This window comes from Pagrus pagrus (assembly GCF_965226575.1).
Source record: "Pagrus pagrus genome assembly, chromosome: 16".
Lineage (NCBI taxonomy): Eukaryota > Metazoa > Chordata > Actinopteri > Spariformes > Sparidae > Pagrus > Pagrus pagrus.
The window spans coordinates 396,344-422,500 of record NC_140200.1 but is presented as its reverse complement, the minus strand read 5'-3'; the positions used below and the strand labels follow the sequence as shown (position 1 = coordinate 422,500).

At 44.4% G+C, this 26,157-nt stretch overlaps 1 protein-coding gene across 2 annotated transcripts in view; it reads right to left on the bottom strand.

Moving 5' to 3' along the window:
• The window catches only part of LOC311271197 (inverted formin-2-like), a 24,240-nt gene extending 50 nt beyond the window's left edge, over positions 1–24,190 (bottom strand). The window contains exons 1-24 of one of the 2 annotated variants that reach the window (XM_084376760.1): positions 24,130–24,190; positions 18,601–18,741; positions 18,170–18,431; positions 17,849–17,964; positions 11,661–11,820; positions 10,082–10,115; positions 9,863–10,004; positions 8,968–9,100; positions 8,221–8,802; positions 8,011–8,141; positions 7,851–7,912; positions 6,476–6,578; positions 6,169–6,254; positions 5,943–6,043; positions 5,652–5,722; positions 4,813–4,920; positions 4,627–4,697; positions 3,207–3,327; positions 2,900–3,064; positions 2,394–2,478; positions 2,011–2,133; positions 1,507–1,911; positions 1,342–1,405; positions 1–899 (exon numbers count right to left, since the gene is read on the bottom strand). The exon at positions 1–899 is cut by the window's left edge and continues 50 nt beyond it. In XM_084376760.1, coding sequence (XP_084232886.1) covers positions 1,353–1,405; positions 1,507–1,911; positions 2,011–2,133; positions 2,394–2,478; positions 2,900–3,064; positions 3,207–3,327; positions 4,627–4,697; positions 4,813–4,920; positions 5,652–5,722; positions 5,943–6,043; positions 6,169–6,254; positions 6,476–6,578; positions 7,851–7,912; positions 8,011–8,141; positions 8,221–8,802; positions 8,968–9,100; positions 9,863–10,004; positions 10,082–10,115; positions 11,661–11,820; positions 17,849–17,964; positions 18,170–18,431; positions 18,601–18,729 — 3,243 coding nt within the window. In that variant the 5' untranslated portion in view covers positions 18,730–18,741; positions 24,130–24,190 and the 3' untranslated portion in view covers positions 1–899; positions 1,342–1,352. The remainder of the gene's footprint in view (positions 900–1,341; positions 1,406–1,506; positions 1,912–2,010; positions 2,134–2,393; positions 2,479–2,899; positions 3,065–3,206; positions 3,328–4,626; positions 4,698–4,812; positions 4,921–5,651; positions 5,723–5,942; positions 6,044–6,168; positions 6,255–6,475; positions 6,579–7,850; positions 7,913–8,010; positions 8,142–8,220; positions 8,803–8,967; positions 9,101–9,862; positions 10,005–10,081; positions 10,116–11,660; positions 11,821–17,848; positions 17,965–18,169; positions 18,432–18,600; positions 18,742–24,129) is intronic. The other variant, XM_084376759.1, reaches the window with a different exon arrangement.
• Between the last annotated feature and the right edge of the window lie 1,967 nt (positions 24,191–26,157).

Genomic DNA, 26,157 nt, shown 5'->3' with positions numbered 1-26,157 from the left:
ATGTTTTCAAACAATGCCTCCATTTTCTTTGTGCAATGCATTATGGGAGAATAAAACAGTTTTCAGTCTGTTGAGTCACCATCAACACGGAACAGCCTGGTTCCAGTTCTGGACCAGCTCTGACCCAGTCTGATGTGACATCACAACATGTGACATCACAACAACATGTGACATCACAACAACATGGAGGCGTCTGGTCGTCAGATAACAGGCAGAACTTTACAAATGAACTAAAAACTCTTCAGACCTTCACTGCGAGCCGCTGTGACAGGAAACACACCGTCACAATAAAAGAATCTGATGAAACAAAGCTAACGCAGCATCACAACATCTGGACATTGTTACATCATCAAAGTATAACCAGATAATTATCCCAAAATAAAATGATTTATCTTCTGTAACGTGAACATTTTCTCCACTGATGAATCTGAAGGCTTTTATTTTGGAAATATGAGCATCACAAAGAGAGAAGATCTGTGGCGACTAATATATTTTATATGTTTATTTCATTCATCAGTTTTCTCTGGTTGCACCATCAAATCAGCCATCTGGATTTTTATTGATCCGTTTGATAAAATGATGATGATGATGATGATGATGATGATGATGATGATGATGATCTGCAGCTTCATCACTTTTTAATCATCTCTTCTTCTTCTCTCTGATCGGACCAGACATCACGTCTACACTCACATATTTTAATATAATTAATTTAACTTCAGTAAATTCATTTCTCAGAAAGTTTCCAGTTGACAGAAACTGTAACAAAAACCTGCTCAGGTAAACATTTGCATCCAATCAGCTGTCAGCGTGACGATCTAACTTCGATTGTTTCTTCGTGTTTCTGTCGTTCGGACACTCAGTCCTGTTGCCGTGGATACGAGTCCTCCTCTGGTCACCTGGAAGAACCACAGAAGAAGAAATGAGCAGGAAACAAAACATCGTCTCACTGGTGATTCTGCCCTGAATTCAGCCTCTCAGGTTGTGTACTGCCCCCCAGTTAGCTCCACCAATCAGGTGCCTCCGTTTTCAAGCGGTTAAAGTCAGCGACATCACATAAAGACACAGACTCTGACCTGTGAAACCTTGAGGCTCTGCAGCCAATCAGAGGAAGTATTTCATACAGGAAGTTTGTTTATGTTATGTCTGCAGGTGAAACCATACATACACCAACAGAAAAGAGTTTGTTAGCGTGCTAGCCACGTTAGCGTCCTGTTTCCTGGCTCTGGTTGCACCACGACTGAATCTGAGCAGGAGGGTTCCTGTGTGAAGGAGGAAGACTTCCCTGAGCATGACAGACTAAACTCAGGGTCGGAACAGGTGCAGGATCAGTGGATTCACCTGGACTCACCTCACTGTGACACACAGCCTCTCTTCGTTTTGTCTTTGGACCCACCGTCTGCTCCTGCAGGGCCAACAATGACCCAGTTCATTATCACAGCAACTGTGCTTTTATTTTGAAAGTCCCACTCCACCTGTTTCAGGTGGATCAGGATCAGACTTTACCTGTTGGTCTGGTTCTGGACTTCTTTGCTGGTTCTTTGGGACCAGAACCTGGGTCATCGTCATGTTCTGGTGTTCTCGCTTCAAATGATGCGATCTCTTCAAACTCAGACTCCTCGTTCCTTTGCTGTCTGGAGTCCAGGTCTAGACCAGACTCCACCTCAGATGCCTGCACTCTGGTCTGGCTCTGGTCCTCATCTTTGCCAGCGGCAGCAGCAGAGGCTTCAGAGGGGTTTGAAGTCTCTGGGGCATCAAACTGTGCTGACGCTGGTTCTTGTCTGGTTTCAGCTGATGGATCTGATGGGATCTGGATTGTCTCTGGTGGTTCTGCAGTCTTTTCTGATTGGCTGGAAACAGAAGAGTCAGGCTCGTCCACAGCCAGTGACCTCTGAATGATCGCAGGATGATCTGATGCGGAGAACAAACACATTCACAAACCCAAAAAATTAGTCGAGCTCAGTCCACTACCGTCCAGCTCAGTCCACTACCGTCCAGCTCAGTCCTCACCGTGGACTCTGCTGCCCCTCTCAGCTCTGGTTCTGGTCTTCTTCAGGTTGTAGCCCTTCCTGATCTCAGCCAGCAGGTTGTCGATGATGCAGCCTTCGTCCTGGTTAGGGACGTCCTTCCTGACTGGAGGACATAAGACGACACTGATGACATCACATTTGAATTTGAGATAATTTGTTGATTCAGTTGTGAAATATTTTTGTATGTTTTTGGTTCTAAAAATACTTTCTTCTTCTTTAAGTCATCTGCAGTTCACTTAAACAGAACCGAACACGACGCCCTACTGACGGTCACATGACCTGCTGGGGTCAGAGGTCAGTGGCGGTCTCTTCAGACTGACTTTAAGGTGGAGATTTAAGGAGGAATTACAGCGTTTGACTCACTGATCTTGGTGGTGTCTCCTCTGAGTTTCCTCTCCTCCTCCTGCTGCTTCCTCCTTTTCTCCAGCTGACGACGACTCTCGTTCTCCTGTCGGACAAAATCATCATCAATCATCAATAAGATCAATATCATCAACAAGATCAATATCATCAACATAACCTCATCCTGATGTAATTAGTGTTTTGACGACATTGATCTTGTTGATCTTCAATGTCATCAAAACACTAATTACATCAGGATGAGGTCATGATTATCAACACTTGCTTTTTAATTGCTGATTGCTCTCTGATTAGCTGCTGACCACGCTGCTCTCTGATTAGCTGCTGACCACGCTGCTCTCTGATTAGCTGCTGACCATGCTGCTCTCTGATTAGCTGCTGCTCTCTGATTAGCTGCTGACCATACTGCTCTCTGATTGGCTGCTGACCACGCTGCTCTCTGATTAGCTGCTGACCACGCTGCTCTCTGATTAGCTGCTGACCACACTGCTCTCTGATTGGCTACTCACCTTGATGGCTCTGAGGAACAGTCCTCTGAAGGTCTTGATGGTATTGAAGAGTTCGTCGACGGAGAAGGTGCTGCTGTCCTCACACAGGTAGATGGACAGATCCATCCTCTTGTCCTCCACAGAGGACAGCAGCTGCTGCAGCTGCTCACAAGCCTGTAGGCCCTCCTGAAAACACACCACAGAAGAAGAAGAAGAAAACACAGATTAGGTCACAACACTCTGACATGCTCTGATTTCAGTATTATAAAAGAAAACCAGAGAAGAAGAATAAGTCCTCCAGCAGGGGGCGCAGTCTGTTCTGCAGTACCTGTATGGTGGACAGGAACTGCTCCTTCAACTCCTCCGAAGAAGACAAAACTTTCTTCTCAGCGTTTTTCAGCTGTTTGATCAGAGCGTTGGTTTCAGACTGAATCGACTCCAGACTCAACCTGCAGGCACAAACACACATATGGAAGAATTAATCTTTATTCAAGAGCGTAGATGTTCAGTTTGAGAGCATGATTTCATTCCTTCTCAGTGACACAGCTCCTTCTCGTGCTCAGATTTATTCTCCTCACGCTCACATTGTGTGCTCGCACTGAGATGTCTGCTGCTTTCTTTCAAAATGTGTGCTTGAACTCAAAAATCACATGCTTGTGCTCACACATCTTCTTCTTGCACACAAAAATTTCGCTCGCATTCAAATATGTCCTGCGCTCGCTCAGATCTGAAGTCTGCTCGCTCAGATCTGATGTCTGCTCGCTCAGATCTGATGTGCACGCGCTCAGAACAAGCACCTCCTCTCAGGTTGAGGAGTCTGCTCAGACTCGAGGCTGTCCCTCCCTGCGCTTAAACTATTGTGTTTCACCAGCCAATAGGGAGACAGCTAGAGTGTGGACCAATCAAATGACGGATGCCGCCTTGGGTGCGTTCCTTCGCACGTTATTTGAGCGCTCCGTACGGGCGGGTATACGGTCTGTTTGTAAAACTGCTTCTCTCAAAATGCACCAATTTACCATATTAGCAGCTATTTGAATCGTCACCTATTTAAGACGCCAGCATATTTATGTATAATTCATCTAAAGTAATCCTAAAAAGAGTTATCATAGTTTAGATTTCTTTAGCGGATATATGTTATATAGTATAAATACTCAGAGCAGCATAGGAATGTGCCAATAGTCGAGTGGCTAAGTACACTGCCAGCAGTTGAATTTTAAACCCTGGGACGCCGGTTCGCATCCCGGCTGCCACACTCCTGGGAGGTACTGAGTGGGAGATGAATGATGCGTTTTGAGTTGTAGCAACATTGAGGTCTTTGTCCGTGCTGATCCACCCCGTCTCCCACTCAGTACCTCGCTCCGAGTCCCGCTCAAAGTCTCCTTCTTGTGAAAGCATAACCAACACTAACCTAATGTAATGCGCCCCCTGGCTTTGACCCCCGGGTGTCAGAGTAGACAGACTAACTAATTAGTCCTAAGTGAAGGTAATAAACTGCATTACACGCACCAATGTTATCCTCAACTCATTATCATCATAGCATATTTTTCATTATACCATTTTAATCACGTAGCCTAGCCTATTTACTCATCATCTCTTGTTAAACGTTTCAATAAGAGAATCAGCTGGGTACACGGATTCTAGTACTGTAACAGTAATTTATTAATTAAAATGTAATATGAAAATATGACACGCAGCAAGAGTAGCCCTTTTCACACAGAGAAGTCACAGCTGAGTCTTTGACGAGTTACCCAGCAGCCTTTTCACAGATCTCCAGATCATCGGGCAGGTTCAGCAGGTCCGGATGGTTCTGCTCCACCTCCTGTCGACCACACAAACATTTAGAATAAAGATTTAATTCAAACATAAAATTTAAAAACATCTGCATTCACAGAACATCAGAACCAGTGAGACCAGTGACACCAGTAGTGTGTTACCTCCAGGATGTGGTGCAGCAGGGTGATTCTGGACTTGTTGGCTTTAGTTTCTGTTAGTTTGAGCAGAGTGCTGATCTTAAAACCTTCAGCGTTCCCCGTGTGAGTCCCCTGACACGATGACATCACAGGATGACATCACAGACAACCAGTGAAGTCACAGTGAGGTTACAAAAAACAACTGACCGTGAGTGAAACTTTATAAAACCTGTTGATGTGATAACATACAGTACATAAGGCACACACAGTATATACAGTATATATTCAGTATATAAACTGTATATATATACTATATGTATACTGAATATACAGTATATATACCCTCCTAAGACCTGAGCTTTTTTTTGGTATGCATTTTTAATTTCTCTTTGCTATTTGGGCTTATTGGGACCTGATAAGTATAAGAACTAAGCACCATCTTTTGACATGATGTAGTTTTTGAGAAAAATGATACGAGGACACTCAGCCACAATAAAGTCACCATTGTGTAATTTCCAACCAGAACACAGCAGTGTTTTTCCTGACTGCTTTTACATTTATTCATAACACATATGAGCATGTTTTTGAAGATCAGTTATTTCTACTTCAAACTAGGAATGCCCTTTTTTTCTGTAGGAACATGTTCACACCTATTTGTGAAAGGCTGTGTAACAGTTGCGATCCGCTTGCAAGCACAGGAACACCTTGCATGTCACACGTTAAGCAGTATCATGGTATAGACAACCCAAAATGTGATGTCCACGCATGTGGACGCCAGGTCTTAAGAGGATACAGCATATATACTGCATATATACTGTATATATAGTAAATACAGAGTTTAGATATTGTGTGAAGATTCTCACATAGTTGAGAAAGTTTCCAACACTCAGGATGAGTTTACAGAAGTTGGGCAGACGAGTGCTCTCCCTCACACCTGAACACACACAACACAACACAACACAACACAACACAACACAACACAACACAACACAGTAAGACACAACAGATCATATACGATAATGTAAACTTTATCAGTTTATGCTTTATTATTCTTATAGTAACAACTTTTCACCAGGATACAGCAGTGAGTATGTGTGTGTGTGTGTGTGTGTGTGTGTGTGTGTGTGTGTGTGTGTGTGTGCGTGTGTGTGTACTGTGGCAGGCTCGGTCCAGCAGCTCAGCTTTGGGCTTCACGGTCTCCAACACACAGCTGCTCTCCTCACACAGCAACATGCACTCAATCCTCAGAGAGTAACTACAACACACACACACACACACACACACACACACACACACACACACACACACACAGTTTAAGACTTTTGGTCCAGGTGTGTCTGTAGTATTTTATCTGAGCAGCAGGTGGTGCTGTTGTCCTACCTGGAGATGTCCAGCAACTGCAGGTAAAACTGATCCACTGAGGCCATCTTGTCCCTTTCTGCCAGGTGAGACTTCAGGTTCTCCACCTGAGGACAAGAAAATTGCAGGTGAGACTGGAAAGAGGCAAGTATAAGACAAGCAGGACAGGAGGTGGACAGGTGAAACAAGTGAAGGACAGGTGGCTCAGGTGAGACAGGAGAGGGACAGGTAAAAGAGGGCAAAAGGGAAACAGGTCAGGTTGTCCTACCTGAAGAGGCAGGACAGGTGAGACAGATAAGATACATGATGTGTCAGTGTTTCTTCTGACCTCGTGTTTCTCCGGCAGCAGTTTGATCAGCTGTTTCAGGACCTCCACGTCAAACTTGGACCTGTCTCCTCTCCGGATCAGAGACACAAAGTCCTCATGGGAGCTGCAGGAGAGACAGACAGGTGAGACAGGTTATGGACAAAGGAGAAAAGCATTTGATACAGTGAATCATGAAGTGTTCATTTCCAAACTATCTACATTTAACTTTTCAAATGAAGCACTTGAGTTGATAAAGGTCGTGAAGGTCCACATCCACTTATCTGACGCTCTAATTTACCCTACTGGTGTTCTGCAAGGATCCATCTTAGGACCACTCTTGTTCAGTCTATATATCAATGATTTGCCCTCTGTATGCCCTGAAGTTGAGATCCAGCTTTATGCTGACGACACAGTGATATATGCTCATGGCAGCTCAAACAACAGGCTGCAGAAAAGCTCACTGAGGCACCGAATGGTGTCACAGCATGGCTAAATAAGTCCTGTCTCAAATTAAATACGAGTAAAACAGTTGGACTGTTCTTTTCTAAAAGGTCAACCACAAGCCCAGATCCAGATGTAACTTTGCTGGGTGAAAAACTTCAAATTGTAAATGAGCACAAATATCTTGGCATACTGATTGACCAACATCTGTCCTTTAAATCTCACGCGAAGACAGTTTGTCATAAGATTAAATTTAGTTTATCAACTTCAGATGTATTAGAAACTCCATGAGCATGGATGCAGCAAAGCTTTACATAAATGCAATGATTGTTTCACGTTTAACACTGTTTGACGAGTTTTGCACAAGCAAACAAGACCAGTCTTAAACCACTTGAAACATTATATAGAACAAATGCTTGCAGCACAGGTGATGCAGGTTAAAGACAGGTGACACATGAGACATGTAGGACAAAACGGGACAGATGAAATACAATGGAGAGCTTATGTGCAGGTAAGACAGGTGAGACCTGAGGAGGACAGGTGAGACAGGTGGGAAAGTGAATGATAGGCAGGTAAAAGTTGGATGTAAAGGCACAGGTGGAGGACAGGTGAAGACTGGACGGACAGACCATGTGGGATAGTTTAAGGACAGGTGGAGGACAGAACAGGTAGACAGAAGAAATACAGGTAGACAAAAAAATATACAATTAAAGGACAGGTGAGACAGGTGTGATGTGAACACAGGTGAGACAGGTAACAGAACCTCTGTGATGAAGCAGACAGGTAGAGCAGGAAGCAGAGACAGGTAAAGACTGTCAGACTCATTTACATTTAGTACTCCTGCTGCTGCAGACACCTGTGGACAGTTCACCTGTCCTTCACCTGTGTCAGTGATGTCACTGCAGAGGTGTGTTTCTATTGGCTGACCGACTGACTGAGAAGAAGCATTAGTCACCATTTGAACTGCTTCAGGAAGATGTTGAGGTTGAGGCTTTTCTTTGCATCGATGAAGGAAATCTGAGGACAGAAAGACATTCATGCTGCTGTCTGTCCAACACGTCACTACAGTCTGAACTCTAACTGATTGGCTGCAGGGTGAGAGGAGACTGTCAGACCTCTTTGGGCTCCGTCTTGGCTTTGGTTCTGGTCTTGGTCTCAGTTGGAGGGAGACTGAAGAGCTGCTCGATACTGCAGTAATCTGGTTCCACTGAATCTGAAGACGCTGAAGTCCACAAGGACTGCTGAGCTACAGAGAGACAGACGTATGAATACCAGAGTCCTGGACCTGACCCGGTCCACATAGGATGGCTGCATAACTCACTCACCTGCCACGGCTCTGGACGGGAGCTTCTGCCAGTTCAGCTTCTTCATCCGGAGGGTGGGGCAGGGGGTGGAGCTACTCAGAGGGGCGGGACAATAGTACGACTTGCTCAGACCTCGAGCCACCTGAGCTGAGATGATGTCACCTGGAGGAGGAGGAGGAGGTCCCATACCAGGTAAGGGAGGTGGGGGAGGAGGTCCCATACCAGGTAAGGGAGGTGGGGGAGGAGGTCCCATACCAGGCAAGGGAGGTGGGGGAGGAGGTCCCATACCAGGTAAGGGAGGTGGGGGAGGAGGTCCCATACCAGGTAAGGGAGGTGGGGGAGGAGGTCCCATACCAGGCAAGGGAGGTGGGGGAGGAGGTCCCATACCAGGCAAGGGAGGTGGAGGAGGAGGAGGAGATTGAGAAGACACTGCTGAAGTGTCAGCTGTGAAGGCGCCTTTGGTGATGTGCTCTGATTGGCCAGGAGGTCTGTCTGGTAGTTGAGTCTGCACCGCCCTGTCAATGGTTCGGATCCGCTGATTGGCTAAGAGCGACTTTTGAGGGAGGAGCCGCTCCAGTAGACGGTTTGCCGAATCTACGTCAGCTTCAAAAACAAAGGACATTGTGGAGGAGGATTAGATCCCAGTTCTCCTCGGATCAGGTCTCGACTCATCAGAACCATGTGGACACATGAAGACCTCTCTGATGAAGACGGATAATGACTTGTATTCTTTTATCAACATTCAAGATAAGAGAGGATCCAACTTACGGTCCTGAGACAGCAGGGTGGCTCGGTCAGCCAGCAGCTCCAGAGCTAACCAGACATCAGCTCTGTCTGGATCCACCAACAGCAAGGCCTGAAGGATGGACAGCAGCTGGACCGAGGATGGACTCCTGGACATCTGGACAGAGAAGGAGGGTGGAGGACAGGTTCACAGAGAGATGGAGGTGCAGTCGTCTTTACAAAACAAGTTAAAAAATCAAATATTGCAGATGGAGGTGTTGTAGGTGAAGGTGTTGCAAGTGGAGGTGTTGCAAGTGGAGGTGTTGCAGGTAGAGGTGTTGCAGGTGAAGGTGTTGCAGGTGGAGGTGTTGCAGGTGAAGGTGTTGCAGGTGGAGGTGTTGCAGGTGGAGGTGTTGCAGGTAGAGGTGTTGCAGGTGAAGGTGTTGCAGGTGGAGGTGTTGCAAGTGGAGGTGTTGCAGGTAGAGGTGTTGCAGGTGAAGGTGTTGCAGGTGGAGGTGTTGCAGGTGAAGGTGTTGCAGGTGGAGGTGTTGCAGGTGAAGGTGTTGCAGGTGAAGGTGGTGTAGGTGGAGGTGTTGCAGGTGAAGGTGTTGCAGGTGAAGGTGGTGTAGGTGGAGGTGTTGCAGGTGGAGGTGTTGCAGGTGAAGGTGTTGCAGGTGAAGGTGGTGTAGGTGGAGGTGTTGCAGGTGGAGGTGTTGCAGGTGAAGGTGTTGCAGGTGGAGGTGTTGCAGGTGGAGGTGTTGCAGGTGAAGGTGGTGTAGGTGAAGGTGGTGTAGGTGGAGGTGTTGCAGGTGGAGGTGTTGCAGGTGAAGGTGGTGTAGGTGGAGGTGTTGTAGGTGGAGGTGTTGCAGGTGAAGGTGGTGTAGGTGGAGGTGTTGTAGGTGGAGGTGTTGTAGGTGGAGGTGTTGCAGGTGGAGGTTACCTTAGTGAACAGCGAGCTGAACACCTGTTGGTGGCTGCTCATGTCGATGCCTCCGTACAGTCTCTCCATCTCCTCCTCGTCCTCCCTCGAAGAGTCCTCAAACGCATCACACTGGATGTTCAGGTACTCGTCCTCTGTCTCCCTGGAGACAGACGGAGATGGAGGTCACAGACTGAAGGACATGTTGATTATTGATTATTGATAAAAACTGATCAGTACCTCAGTCTGGGGAGGAGATCCAGCAGCTGCAGGCCTGAAACAACACACGTCAGTCAGAAAATCTGATTGTACCATCTCCAAGACAACAGAATAAGAACATGTTCTCACTGATCTATGGGCCGGACATGACTCAATAATGACATCACAACCACCTGTCACCACCTGCTGACCTCAACGACAAACATCAACCATGTGAAGAGATCTTTGATCTCCTCAACAAAGACTCAGCTGTGAAATCTGCTCCGTCAGAAAACTCCTGCTGAGAGTGAATATAAATAAACCTGCTGGTCCTGATAACAACTCTGGTTGTTATTAAAACCAGCCGATCAGCTCATTTCAACGCGTCGCTCTGGCAGCAGACTGTTCCCTCCTGCCTCCATCGTTCCTCTTCCTGAACCGTCTGCTGTGTCGAGTCTTAATGGCGGCCTGTGGATCTCAGCACCATCCTGATCAAGTGCTTGAGAAACTGGTTCTCCAGCACATAAAGACAACATCCCTGCCAGCCTGGACCCGCACCGGTTTGCTTTCAGAACCAACATATCCACAGAGGATGTCATATCCACTGCCCTCCACTCAGTCTGCACACAGCTGGAGAATAATATTCAGCTCAGCACTCAACTCAATCTCACCGTGAAGCTGATTGGAAACTAAACACTGCAACTGGTACTGGACTTCCTCTCAATCAGACCCCAGAGAGTTCTGATTGGCTGTCACACCTCCTCCATGTTAGTGCTCAACACCGAAGCTCCGCCCCCTGCTGTTCACTCTGTACACCATGACTGCGCTCCAGACACCAGGACGACTCTTAGTGAAGTATGAGGATGACACCGACATCATCGGCCGCAAACAACAATAAGAACGTGCACAGAGAACAACGTGCAGCTCAACGTCATTAAACCAGGAGCTGATTGTTGATTTTAGAAAAAGGAAGCAGAGACACACACCTGTCTACATCAGTGGAGCTGAGGTGGAGCAGGTGAACCGTTAGAGGCTCCTGAGACTGCCGCCTGACAACAGATCTGCTGCCCCAGATACAGAAGTATCTGCTGCCGTACCACCAGACTACAGGGCAGCTTCACTCATCAGGCTCAGAGACCCCTGAACTCATCCTACACCACATAAAGTAGTAGTTTGTCCTGTGTCACCTGGGACACCATTTTCACGAGTGTTCCTGAACAGAAGGTTTTGAAGTGTCGCTGGACATCTTGAAGAATGCTGTTTTATCGCAGACACAATCTGATTGGTTGGTCACTTTATGGAGACATCTGGTCACCATGGAAACGACTGAAACCTCATGTTGAAGCATGAATTGAACATGTTGCCTTGTTGATTTCTGTCAAAGACACTCAACAAAGGTGTTTGGCCTCCTGCCATAACTCGGGCTTTACTGACCCGGAAACCAGCAGCAGCCACCCGAGCCTTCATCTGCTCTCAGAACACTTCAGCTTCTGCTGCTTCCTTTAAATGATTTCAATAACTTGTATTATTACTGTTGTTGCTCAGAGTATAAATGTTTCATACATCAATGTTTTGATTATTATTCCAGTCGGGTGTGTCAGTGTTGTCAGTGATGTCGTACCGATGAACTCCTGTCGCACTCGCTCTCTCTTCCTCAGGTCTTTTTGTCCAAACACGAGCACGTTGATGACGCTCATCAGCGTCACCATGTACGAGACGTTATCGGTGCTGTGGAGCTCGTTCATGATCACACTGAAGCGATACTGCTGCTTCTTCACACTCTGCAGACAAACACACAAACAACAACAACAACAACAACACAACCAGGGACAACTTCAATGTTTAACTCTGGGAGTCAGACTGAAATCACAGCTCTCGGGTTTGTTAAATATTTACACACTTATAAAGCTTCATCTCACAGGTTCATTCAAAGTTTAACTATAAACAATATGAAGATTAAAATTCCTCTATAATCTTTAAATGTTTGTTGAGTCTCATTTTTGTCTACGGTTTTGCATTTTTTGGAACATATAGTTTCAGTAGGACGGGCGGGTGGGCAGGTGGGTTCTTGCCCACATGATGAAGGTGAGGGATGGTATCCCATCATGCCTCAGTTCTGGGTGCAGAGCAGGATAAACAAGCCTGGGCGAGGTCGGGAGCACTGATGTGAGGTGTTTGTTCTGAGTGTTATCTGCAGTCACACCCTGCTGGTTCACTCTCACCGATCTCTGATAAGAAACGTTTCTCTCTCTGGTTTTAGTCGGACTCAGACGTGCAGCAGTGACACCGACGTCTGTGTTCTGACAGAACCTGTTGGATTTACTTCTGTTTTAACCCTCTGGCCTTGTTCAAAAAAACTACCCTCTCAGCTTGTTCATGGCCAAAAATGGCCACCAACAGATTGAGTCTGTAATTTTTTAGATTTTGTATGTTTTTTGCTGCTTTTACTGCATAAAGTTTTTAATCAATATCAGTTCTTGTCACCAGTACAAAACATCCATTACTTTTTAATTTTTTAACCCCTCAAATGCCAATTAGTTTGCACAATGCGCTTGTTGGAAAACCACCACAAAAATGACCACTGCCTATCTTCTCAGTGCTACCAGTTTTTCTTGTATTATCAATAACACAGTCTGAGATATGTAACTGATTAACCCTTTAAAGACTAGTTAGACTATATATTTATATATTACCAATAACTTTTCAGGGGGAAAGTTGTCATTTTCACCATATGATTGATGCAACCCAATATTTTTCTATCATTGCAGGTCAGTAACAGTAACAAAGAAATGCCCCTTTATTGTTTTTTTTTTAGAGAACAGAACAACAACAGCATGCGCGTGTTTGTGTGTCAGAGAGAGAGAACGTTAAACAGTGTGTGTGTGTGTGTGTGTGTGTGTGTGTGTGCGTGCGCATGTGCATGTGCATGCTCAAGGGCAGCAGGATGTGCAAACCACAGCAGAGTGGTCCTTGCAGACACACTTTCCACAGTTGGAGCAAGTGGTTGCCGTTCTTCTTCTTCTTTGGGTGCACAGTTCACACCTTCTCCTTTTGTTGGCGGCTCTGGGTCACACTCTGATTCACCCTCTTGTATCCCGGTGACAATGGCAGCAGCAGCTGCTGAGCGTGGGGGACATGGCCGTCTTGCAATTGCTGGAGTCACCAGCTCGTGCCCCAGCTCCTCCAAGAACACCCTCCGCTGATAGGTTTTGGAAGACTCCCACTCAGGATGGACCGATTTCCACAGGACGAAGGCATTGTATGCCGAGACGTCCAGGAGGTTGTAAAAGAGAGCCAATGGCCAGCGGCTGGTTTTCCATCGACAACTGTAGGTGCCAACAACCTTGTCCAGGTTATCCACACCGCCTTTGCACCTGTTGTAGTCCAAGATTACTGCAGGCTTCTTCTTTTCCCCGTCGCTGACTGTTGCTTCCCTGTGCTTTGTGCTCAAAAGGAGAACATTCTTCCCCGAGGAGATGGAGAGACTGTACGGAGGCATCGACATGAGCAGCCACCAACAGGTGTTCAGCTCGCTGTTCACTAAGGTAACCTCCACCTGCAACACCTCCACCTACAACACCTCCACCTGCAACACCTCCACCTACAACACCTCCACCTTTGGGATGTAGGATACTGCCATGGTAGTTTTCGTGAAGGCGAAGACAGATGACAGTATCTTCCTCTGTCGCAGCTGGAGGAGCTGGGGAGGTAGCTCTGGTTTGTTTCTCCTGATTGTGCCAACCAGAGCCAGTTTTCTTCTGAGGAGTTCCTCTGCCAAGGCGAATGAAGTAAAAAAGTTGTCACACGTGACAGTGTGTCCTTGGAGCCCCTCTGTCAGTCGGAGTGTGACCATTATTCCCTGGTTAACTTCCCGGGAACTAGCAGGTGGTTTTCCCGTGTAAATCTCCATCCTCCAGGCATAGGAAGTTGCCACGTCACAGGTGACCCAGATTTTAATGCCATACTTAGCGGGCTTGTTGGGCATATATTGTCGAAATCCACAACGACCTTTGAATGAAACAAGCTGCTCGTCGACACAAACATCAACACCTGGATTGAACAAGTGGGGGAGGCGAGCCACCCACTTTTCCCACAGGATGCGAAATGCGGCAAGCTTATCGTTCCTGAAGCGTCCTGGGCGGGTGAGCCTGTCATCAAAGCGGATGTTAGCGCTGATCTGAGTGTAGCGGTAGAGGGGCATCGTAGCACGAAACATGGCCCGTCCTGTCTTGGCATCCCACATGCTACGTGTTGCTTCATGTCTTGAGCGGTAGACGCCAGCCAGAATCAGAATCCCAATGTAGGCTCTCATCTCCACTTCATCCACATCCCTCCAATCCTCACACCTTCGCCTCCCATGCATGTTTGTGTGGGTGCACAGCAGCTGAATAATCTCCTGTTATAAACAGGTCAAAGGCAGACCTAAGGTTGCCGATGCGGGCAACTGCATACAGGGTGGGCCCTGGTGATACCAGTGGATACTGGATTATAGCGCAGGGTCTGTTCAGGAGTGGGAAACCACATAATTTTCCTATGACGAGACATCCACTCACCCGCCAGCTCCATTGTCTCTGCCATCAGCTGCTCGGCCTCCACCGCTGTGTCTGTATCGTCCTCTTCCCCTGAGGAAGAGGAATCAGGCACTGGCTGGTACTCCTCATCGGTGGTGTTGGTGTCATCCTCTGAGGAAGGTGTCCCCTCATCTTCAGGGGAGGATGTGTCCTCATCTTGTGCAGAAGATGTCTCCTCCTCAAGCTCAGAGCATTTCTCCCCATCTTCACTCTCCGAGCCCATTACATACTGAAGTGCATCAGTCAGTGAATATGACCTTCTCGCCATCTTGCCAGAGAAAGAATGATCTGGGAGCTGTTAGGCTCACTTACAGCATTAGTACTGACTGCACCTGCATAAACTCCAGGACAGATTTATAAACAGTGTCAGACTTTGTTTTTGTTTCCCCCGAGGGCAGAGGTCAAGATGACCTGTGATCTTTTTTTTTTGGAGAGCAGCTATTTGAGTATGTAAGGGCTATTGTGTAGTTGTGTGTGGCATTCTTTTATGAAAAGATCAAAGCTACAGGTCTTTTCAACCTGTGCGTGAAAAGCCAAGTTTGCCTTGGAAACTCAAAGCTCAATAGCCTGTCCCAAGAGAAATTCACTGAAACTTGGAGCTATGAGACACTGTAATTTATGTCACTCTATCTTGCAAATATATATTTTTCTCATGCACAAACACACATCATTACCTGACATCCTTAAGATCACACCTATGTCAAAATTGTGTCATTCATTCGCTCCATTGGAGTGCAGTAAGCCATCATACGCCCCTAGTAGAACCTAAGAATATTACCTAAAATTGCTCCCTTGGCCAAAAATGGACAAATTAAATAATCTGGTAGAAAACATTAAAAACTAAAATTTTCAAGTGTTGTGTTTAGAATGAAAACCATTTTACCTAAATTATATGATTTAATACTGTAAATCACAAGGAATTAAAAAATTTAGTTTACATGGGTTTCAATTGGCCAAAAGTGTCCACGATAGAGCCATAAGGTACAATTGGAGATATACAGTATAATATTGACATTTTTAAAGAGCAGGTTTTGAAAATTAAAAAATCAGAAAAAAATCCAGACCCTTGGGAAATATCATTCCATAAGCATTAACACAGCTAAATGGTCAACAAAAAGGAAGTGAGGTGGACACAAATGGCCAGGATAGAGTCCAGAGGGTTAAGATGTTTTCAGCTCTAAAGACAAACAAAATGTGCAAAATAAAACAGTCAATGAACTGGACCTGTGAGCAGATTTACTGAGGCAGGGTTTCCTCTACATGTAATTGATTGTGGTGCACCGCCACGGCAAAATCAAAGCTGCCACACCTTCAGAATAATGTTTGTTTGTTTTTTTTAAACCTTGTTTTTATGTTGTTTTATGTCTATGTTAATGTAAATTATTGTATGAAATGTGAATTTTGGCACAAAACATGGTGTTTTTCATGAAATGTGACACTACGCTGCAAATACCCTTATTTTGAAAAACCAACACCAGAGTCACCACCTGCCTGTCTGGCTGCTGCGCGAAAGACAAAGACAGTAGAGACGACAGTCCGACGTGGAGGGAGAGAAAAGGGTGAAAGAAAGGTACCTAATGTCGAGCATACACTGTGCGATATTTGAAATCCTTTGATTCAGCTCCATCTCAAACTGCACAACTAGATCGCTTAGTTCAAAAGTTCGCAGCCCACGAATCATCTTCTCACACTATACGGCCCGCTGCTGTGATGCGACTTGACTGCTCACACTATACGTCCATATGCCACACGTCGGACTTTTGTATCTGGAACTGCAACGTCAGAAAGAAGTAGTAGAAGAAGAGGAACCCGGAGGTGGGAGAGGCAGCACCGAAGATGCTCAATAAAAACAAGCGTGAGGTTGAGGCAAATCGGCTCGTGACACTGCTTCTACTGTGCGATACGATTGCGATTTCGAGTCGATGGCTCAAACGACCTGGGAGCTATTGAAAAAATCGGGCGGTTTAGGTTATATTTAGTACAGTTTTGTTCAAACCCGTGAAAATGACCCAATGTTATAGATGGATTAGGCTACAGAAAAAATCCTGTGTCGGGATAAATGTGTTATTGATTGGTTAATACAGGATACACATTATTTCTGTCATTATCTCAGAGAGATTCTTATTTTTATTTTAGTTTTGTCTCATTGACACTTGTTGAAGAGAGATTACTTTAGGCCTAATAAAGCATGTCGAGTCTTTGGTCATACAGTAGAGAGAGATATTATTTTGTTTTAGATTAATTTTTAACTGTAAAACTTGATTTTCTATTGATAGAGGAAACCCGTTATGTTTCAGATATACGTTTTGAACAGCACGACATAACGTTAGCTTAGGTAACGCCCAGGTAATTTTCTGCCATGACTCTTTTCTGGTTACATTTTCAGATGAGTATATTAGTTTAGTTATTTAACTTTGAAATATATCTTTAATTTGTGGTTGTTGTGTTTGTTGTTTTGGCCTAGTGATACTGCAAGATCCTATTTTCAATTATTATTTTCAATTCATGTACCCTATAGTAAATAATGTATTTAGAAAAACATTCAGTTTGAAATAGTCATAATTTCACATTTCAAAATTCATGTTGTTGTCGTTGTCGTCATCCCCCCTCTTCCCCCCGGGCAGACCTCCCGCACGGTTTAAAAAAATCCTGGAAACCCTGTGAGGCTTTAAGAGTATAACATATTACAGCTGAGGCTGATGTGATGTAGACACATCAAGACACGTCTCCATCCATGGAGCTGCTAGTGTGGTTAAACTAAAATAATACAAATGATAACGAGCACTTTTGGTGGTAATTAAAGGAACACTTCACAATATATTTAGCTGCTAGGCTCAAAGTTTTAACATGCACTGCAGTGAAGACTTCATGTTAATAAAGGGTTAAATCTGGTCTCAGATCAGGTTGTGATCTCTGTGATCACAGCAGACGAGCTGCATGGAGACATCTGATGTTTAAATCATCTCCAGCTGCTTCAGGTGTTCAGCAGAACGCTGCAACTCTGTTTTACTGTGAAGCTCCAGAAATGTTCTGTGGACTACGAGACTTCACCTGACTTTATATCATCAGGAGGAGATGATGACTGAGCCTGACTTTATATCATCAGGAGGAGATGACTGAGCCTGACTTTATATCATCAGGAGATGATGGCTGAGCCTGACTTTATATCATCAGGAGGAGATGATGACTGAGGTTACTGTGAACTGTTCCTTTAAGGTGGAGGTCAGCTGCAGCTCACCTTGTAGTGGTCGAGGGCGTCCAGGCCCAGGTGGTGTCCCTGAGGGTCAAACAGAGCAAGAGCTGCCAGCAGGTCAAACACCTGCATCTTCACCATGACGTTAGATGTGTCCAGAGCTGAGGACACACATGGAGACAGGTGAGCACAGGTCAGGTGTCTCCAACAACCAATAGGAACAGAGAACATGAAAACATGAGTCAGGAACCAAAGAAGAAGGAAGGACTCCTGTTGACAGAAAGGGTCTTTTATGTCCTCCTGAGTAAGGACTTGTCACCATGGAGACAACAGAAGGACCAATGGAAGGTGACCTGATGCACCCACCCTGGGCCAGGGTCCTGACGTAGTCCTGGTTGTCCAGGATGAAGTGCAGACCTTCAGATGAGTTCATGACGGCTCGGATGCAGGCGACGCAGGTCAGCTGCAGCAGAGCGTCGGCGATACGAGAGCAGCCGCGACCGGACAGTCGCTCCAACGCCTCCATCAGCAGGTCCAGACCCCGCAGCTCCAGGAACTGCACCATCCACGCCTGATCACTCGCCTCCAACCGCCGCCGCAGGCCGGAGTAGTTCACCACCGTGGGAACCTGCAGGGGACAGGGAGACATCAGACACAGGAGGTCAGAGACAGGAGGTCAGAGACAAGAGGTCAGAGACAGGAGGTCAGAGACAAGAGATCAGAGACAGGAGGTCAGAGACAAGAGGTCAGAGACAGGAAGTCCTTCCTGCAGTGTCCACCAGGGAGCAGTGTTGTACCTGCAGCAGGCGGATGCAGAGTTCCGGGTCGGCGTTCTCTAGATTCGCCTCCATCTCAGCGTCGGGGTCGTGAGCGGGACTTCCTGTCATACGGTCCTTCACTGCCTCCCATTTTGTTTTGGCTGCCATGACGACGAGAAGCTGCAGAGACGAGACAGAAGGTTTTTATTGATCCTGAAACAACCAATCAGCTGCCACCTGTTGGGCAGTGATAGGATGATTGAAATAATCTTCAGTATTGATTAATATCTGCTGGTCTCAGATGACTCCACAAACTGTGAAATACTCCTTTGTGTCTTCAAATGTCCCACAGCACAAAGACATCGTCCCCTGAGCTGACAGGACATCTGGTCAACAAACACACTAATAACACAACAATAACACAACGATAACACAACAATAACACATCAATAACACAACAATAACACAACAACAACAACAACAACAACACAACAACTTTATGAAATAATCACATGAATAAAAACTAGTGATATAAGTGTAAATATTAAATCTCTGCTCAATGATATTTCATTCCTGGAGAACATTTTAATATTATAATTAATAAATTTATATTTGTTTACTTGTAACGACAGAACTTTGTTTTCTCATCAGAATGTGAAACATGAATGAGTCACAGATTCAAACCAGCAGAGTGCTGATGGAGACTTTAACAATAATCTGATAACAGTGAAGAAGAAGATGAGTATTTGTATCAGCTGATCTGACACACACACACACACACACACACACACACACACACACACACACACACACACACACACAAACTCATTGTGTTAGTGTGTGTGTTGATGGTATGTGAGTGTATAAAGGAGTCTTTATGTGCAGTTCAACTCTGCTTCAGTCTGTTGGCACTTTAACTGATTTTGTTTCTGCTGGTTGTGCATTATTTAAAACAGTGACAGCAGGTCAGAGGTCAGAGGTTAAACAGTGACAGCAGGTCAGAGGTCAGACAGCAGGTCAGAGGTCAGACAGTGACAGGAGGTCAGAGCTCAGAGGTCAGACAGTGACAGCAGGTCAGAGGTTAGACAGTGACAGCAGGTCAGAGGTCAGACAGTGACAGCAGGTCAGAGGTCAGACAGTGACAGCAGGTCAGAGGTCAGACAGCAGGTCAGAGGTCAGACAGTGACAGCAGGTCAGAGCTCAGAGGTCAGACAGTGACAGCAGGTCAGAGGTCAGACAGTGACAGCAGGTCAGAGGTTACTGATTTATGGTCTGATGGGAACTTTAAATTAAACTGTTCTGTAGATTTCAGACTACGATGCATCACAACAAACGTAGCCACAGTCCTGGTGTCTGTGTTCAGCCGCTCAGGTCTTCTGTCGTCATCTTATTAAAATCTTCTCATGTCACATCTTCATTTTTGTACCCAGTTATGGAGAGTAGAATCAATAAGTATTAGTACTGATATCAGTATCGAAACACCTCCCTGTTTATTACACAGAGGATCATTAAAACAACAGTTAGTGCTGTGAAGGTGAACACTGGATCAAATCTGGATCTGATCTGACAGCAAGAAACAGGAAACTGCGCTGAAACGGGCCCAGCAGCTCGTCTCTCTGGTGTGTGTGTGTGTGTGTGTGTGTGTGTCTGTGTGTGTGTGTGTGTGTGACCAGGTCATGGACGTCGGAACTATTTTTTGAGGGGGGGGGCGGGATTTTTGTTGGGAGGGGCGGGGGAAGCACGCACACTTATCAATGATTAAGGATTTGATTTGAAGTTATTTTATAATGCAGTTATAAGAGAACTAGAATGGATGAACACGGCAACTTTATTGTTAAGAAAACTTGAAACTTTGATAACTACATCAGGCCATTTAAGGAACATAACAGCATTATTTGTACCCTTGAATGAAAAAAAGTCTGCGCTCCTGACTCAGGGCTTTCATTTATTTCCAAAAGTGGACCTTCTTCAAACAAGTCAGTTGACCTACGGATGAAGATTTTAAGCAGGGTGGAGACATCGTTTTCATCCATAAGGTCACTGTGAGCGTTCATAACGGTCAAATGTGTTAGTCTCTCCTGTGTCATGTTGCGCAGCAGGTTTTCAGCCTGCACAAGGCTGAGAAAGAGCGCTCGGATGCTGCGACAGATATTGGCAGGATGGACACAACATCCTGGATGGTGCTAACTTCTCGTCCCCTACACACATCCCTCAGTATGTCCAGCTCAAGGCTTAGCCGCTCTGGTGGAAAGGGGGTCAGTTCGGGGAACCCACATCCACTCGTTTCCCCTGAGCCGCCTCAAGAACTGCCTGCTCTCGCCCTGCAGCTATGCGGAGTCCTTCCTGATCAAAACGCTGCTCCACTTCGGAGCGCACCAGGTCCATAAGCAGCCGGACTCCTATGCCAGATGCCGAGGCTACTGTATGTAGTCAGGCAGGCTGCACATCAAAAGCTTAGATCTATGCATTAATTATATGAAAGAGATAAATGTAAGTCAGACAAATTGAGTTTAACTTCAGGTTCTTTATTTTTTTAAAGCGTAATGCAGTGTGTAGGGAGGCTGATGGGGCCGCACCCCTAGTTCCGACATCTATGGACCAGGTGTATGTGTGTCTGTCTGTGTGTGTGTGTGTGTGTGTGTGACCAGGTGTGTGTGTGTGTGTCTGTCTGTGTGTGTGTGTGTGACCAGGTGTGTGTGTGAGGTGTGACCAGGTGTGTGTGTGTGTGTGACCAGGTGTGTGTGTGTCTTTCTGTGTGTGTGTGTGTGTCTGTCTGTGTGTGTGTGTGTGTGACCAGGTGTGTGTGTGTGAGGTGTGACGACGGACAGAGTGGGCAGAGAGAACTTCCTTCACGCCAGCTGAGGTGGAGCTGAACTCACTGTCTTCTGGGCCCAGTATTTCAAAACTTGTCATCTGGATCAGAGTAATCCGGATAATGAAATCCTCCTTTTCTCAGTCATGGATCACGGTGATCCTGCTGACTTTATCTGAGTATTTCAAAACACTGGCAGGGTGGATCACCGTGATCCCGACCTGGCCGGATACGGATTTCCAGATCTCAAGTCTCCGCCTCCGCGATCTGAAAACATGGCGGACTACTCCGCAAAAGGAGCAGCTGAGAGCGCGACTTTCACGTCAAAAGTCTGAGTTTACCGTCGTCTAATGTGCAGCGGTTAAAAGACCATACGGACGCCAACCAACATATCATGCAAGCCAACTATTTGAATCGTCACCTTATTAAAACCAGGCCGTAGCGATCTCTAATTGAGCCGCGGCCGTGCTAGCAGGAGCTAGCAGGAGCTAGCCCGGCTCCATTGACTTGTGTGTTAAGCAGCTAGCGGGCTGTCGTTAGCGTGACGTCATTGGCAACACAGCAGACTGATAAATAGGCTCCATGTGCACAGACCTGCTGCAGTACTTAGAAAACATGACGCTACACAGTTTGAGTATTAACTACACGGTTTGCTCAGAAGTGTCAGAGTGCTACAGTAATGCTGGTGATGTTGTCATGTTGTTGTGTACATAAACACAATGTGGGATTGTGGATTAAGATACTCACACACCTACTTTCAGAGTCCACTCACAGCCATGGACACTCAGCTACAACAGGGCGAGTGCTGGAAATCCTTGGAAATGCTTTAATTGCATTGATACATTTAAGGTTTTCAAGTAATTGGAGTTTGAATAAAGTGCTTGAAACTGCTCAAAATTGTAATAGCATTGCTTTCATAGTATATACCTTGGTCAGTGATTTAAATAAAATTAAAATATTTTACTATGTTTTAAATTTCTTACAATTACTTTAATTATTTGTTAAAACTACAACACCGACACTTTAGATTAAGTGTAATGAACATCTTGAGTAACAATATCTGGGAGAAGTGGAGCTGAAACTTTGTCAATCCAAGTCAAATCCACCTCTGAGGTGGGATTCAAATGATCCTGAAATTTTGGTATCAAGTTGATCCAGATATCTGCCTTGTGTTTTGAAATACCCAAATCCAGCCTTTTATCTGGATTCAAGGGAGGATTGGATTACCAGAGCTGGATCCTGATCTTCAGGATCAGGATTCTCTGGATCTGTGTTGAAATACCCAGTTTTCAGATCAGATCTAGATTTAATCCAATCCGACCAGGATAATCCTGTCAGATCACTTTTGAAATACTGGGCCCTGATCATCACTCTGCTGTGACTTTATGTATTTATGTTGAACTTCCCATAAAGAAGTTAGAGTATAATGAGAGAAGAATACTTTGTGTACTTCTCTACTTTAAACTGTGACGTGTCTACATGTTGATATAAAACATGAAGAGTTTAGTTTCCAACAGTTAATGAACGATCAGTCTTCTTTCTAAATACACTTTGTAAACCATCAAAAGGCTCGATGATAAATCACTGGAAGAAATAAACAGCCATGTAAAATAAACCCAGCGAGGTGAGAATATTTCATGATTTCCAACAGAAATATACTTAATATAAATATATTATAGAGATGAGAATACTCTGCAGATTCATCAAGTGTTAGAAGATAAACTATTTAAAGTCATTTTAAAAACTCAGATTATTGACAAGCATACAAGGTTTGTGTTCACATTTAATAACAAGAGGATCAGATATTAATATTAATGTTAGAAGAAATGTGACATTTGGAAGCAACAACAAGAAAACTGATTGAATTGACAGAGTTCATGTTTGCTGACTGAGTGAAGACGACACTGACGGCAGACTGAAGTCAGCTCAGGGTTTAACATGGTCAGTGTTTCACTGAGTGTTCACTGAGATTATTCACTGTGTTATCAGAAGGTGTTGAGCTGCTGCTTATCTCCGACACACCCAGCAGGCTCCTTACACCCTCCTCTCCAATCACACCAGACTCCCTTTAAAACTCCCTCGATTTAATGTCTCTTTGCACTTGAGCAGAAACACACATACAGTAGAATATAGATTTAAATACTATCGTCACACGGACAGTACTCTGCTGAACTCTGGATGGAAAGATTCATCAAAACGATTTTAATTTCTATTAAACGTCAGTTTTGTTGATGTCGCTGTGTAAGTGACGCAGTGGGCTGTTGACTCGGATCGTTTCAGTATTAAAACAAAAAGCAGAAAGTGTGACGGATTTAACTCGTGCCGAATAACAGTGTGGTCAGTACTGATCCAGGAGGTGTTTCCGGTTAAATGAATGGAGAGGTACGTGCAGCCTGTTATCGATAGAGTTTTAAATTTACTATTTTTCAGACGAAGTTCGGCACATCGGGACTAAACGGCTCACCATCACAGAAGACTTTTCTAATTCACATGAACTCTGAAAGCTTTAAACTCAGCGCGACACGAAGCTCCGCGGGAGGAGAGCGCACATCGATCCGTCCCGTGATGAGCAGAGGGCGGCGGGACTCTGCGCGTCGGCTCGGTCAAACTTCCATTAAAATTAACTCTTACATTTAAGTTTACATTTAAGTTGAAGTTTACATTTAAGTTTACATTTAAGTTGAAGTTTACATTTAGTAGACGCTTTTTTATCCAAAGCGACTTACAACAAGTACATTTGTCACAGGATCACTCACTCTGACTCGGGTCCTCCGGGTCGGAGCTCCAGCTGCAGACAGAGGAACGGTCTGCAGTGAATCACAGCCCGCTGTCCTCTAACACGTCCGCATGGTGTGGGCGGGGTCAGAGGTCACGGTACCAGCCGTCGCGGAGGTTACTAATGTGACTCCAGTTCTGTGATGTAATGATGTTCTCCTGATGTTTGTGTGATATCAGCACAGCTGTTATAAAATAAAATGTAACATAACTGGTCCAGGTACAGACTGGACCAGGTTTTGGATCTGATTGGACCAGAACAGGCTGATAACTGTCACATGTAGCCACATGTGGACCAGCCTTGGTCCATGTGGTCCTGAATTTGTTTGAGATCTGGACATAGATTAAGTGTTGGGGTGGAGTGGTCTGGTCTGCACCGGACCAGATATTATATATCATACCAGAACTGGTGAGAAAATGGTTCCTAAGCAGATATTTATCATAAAAATATTTTATAGTTGTTGTTGTTGTTGTTGTTGTTGTTATTTTAGTAAAGGTTTTTCTCAGTTGGATGATGATATCAGCACATCTTGTATCAGACAATAAAGACTGTAAAATAAAATATCTGCATCCATCTGAAGTAAAAAGCTGATGTGACAGGTGAGTCAGGTGTACACACGCCATGTGATTTAAACAGGTGTACACACGCCATGTGATTTAAACAGGTGTACACACGCCATGTGATTTAAACAGGTGTACACACGTCACATTTTAAAAGTATTGTATTTAAGGTGTGCGTCTGCCCGACGACACCAGAATGAGTTGGCACACTGTTATAATAATTACATCACAGGGAAGAATTATGTCTTAAAACAAAATATGTGTTTATATAGGAATCAATATCTGCAATCAGCCAAAGAGACATGAAGGATATAATACTGTGACCTCACAATAATCTTTGACAATAAAACAAATAATTACATATATTTTACTTTGAATATATTTTATTAATACATTTAAAATGTAATTAAACTAAACTGAGCTCTAATTCATCGGTTCATTAATGTATTGATGACAGATGAATAACGGGGCGTCATCCTCCCCCCATCATATCTTCAGCTGTTCTGTAAATAAAGGCCAAATATATATAAAAATAAAACGTTGTGGATCTTCTGAGTTTTTCTGTATTTTTCTCGTTCTTCCTACAATGTTTTACAGTTACTTCTTTTCTCCTTTGTACCTGCATTAATTAAAGAAATATTTGGATTATATTCTATATAATTAAACAAGCTGCTTAATTAATGACAACGATGTTGTTTTATTAAATCATTAACGCTTGTTAACTGTTGATTAAACTAGCTCTAATTAAAGTGGTCAGATTTCCACACTGAGGTCTGATGTTAGCAGCAGGTTGAGTTTTATTCAGCACAGACTTTATTTAAAATGCTCCGTCTGAGAGCGTAGCCACGCCCCTGAACGCCACGCCGTCGTCGTCATCATCATCATCATCATCGTTATCATCATCATCATCATCATCATCATCATCATTGTCCTCCACTGGGAGGAAATTCACTGTTAATATCTTTGAAGCAGAAAACATGTCAATATAAAACATGTCAATATAAAACATGTCAATATAAAAACATGTCAATATAAAGCATGTTAATATAAAAACATGTCAATATAAAACATGTCAATATAAAAACATGTCAATATAAAGCATGTTAATATAAAAACATGTCAATATAAAAACATGTCAATATAAAACATGTCAATATAAAAACATGTCAATATAAAGCATGTTAATATAAAAACATGTCAATATAAAAACATGTCAATATAAAACATGTCAATATAAAACATGTTAATATAAAAACATGTCAATATAAAACATGTCAATATAAAAACATGTTAATATAAAAACATGTCAATATAAAAACATGTCAATATAAAACATGTCAATATAAAACATGTTAATATAAAACATGTCAATATAAAAACATGTTAATATAAAAACATGTCAATATAGAAACATGTCAATATAAAACATGTCAATATAAAACATGTCA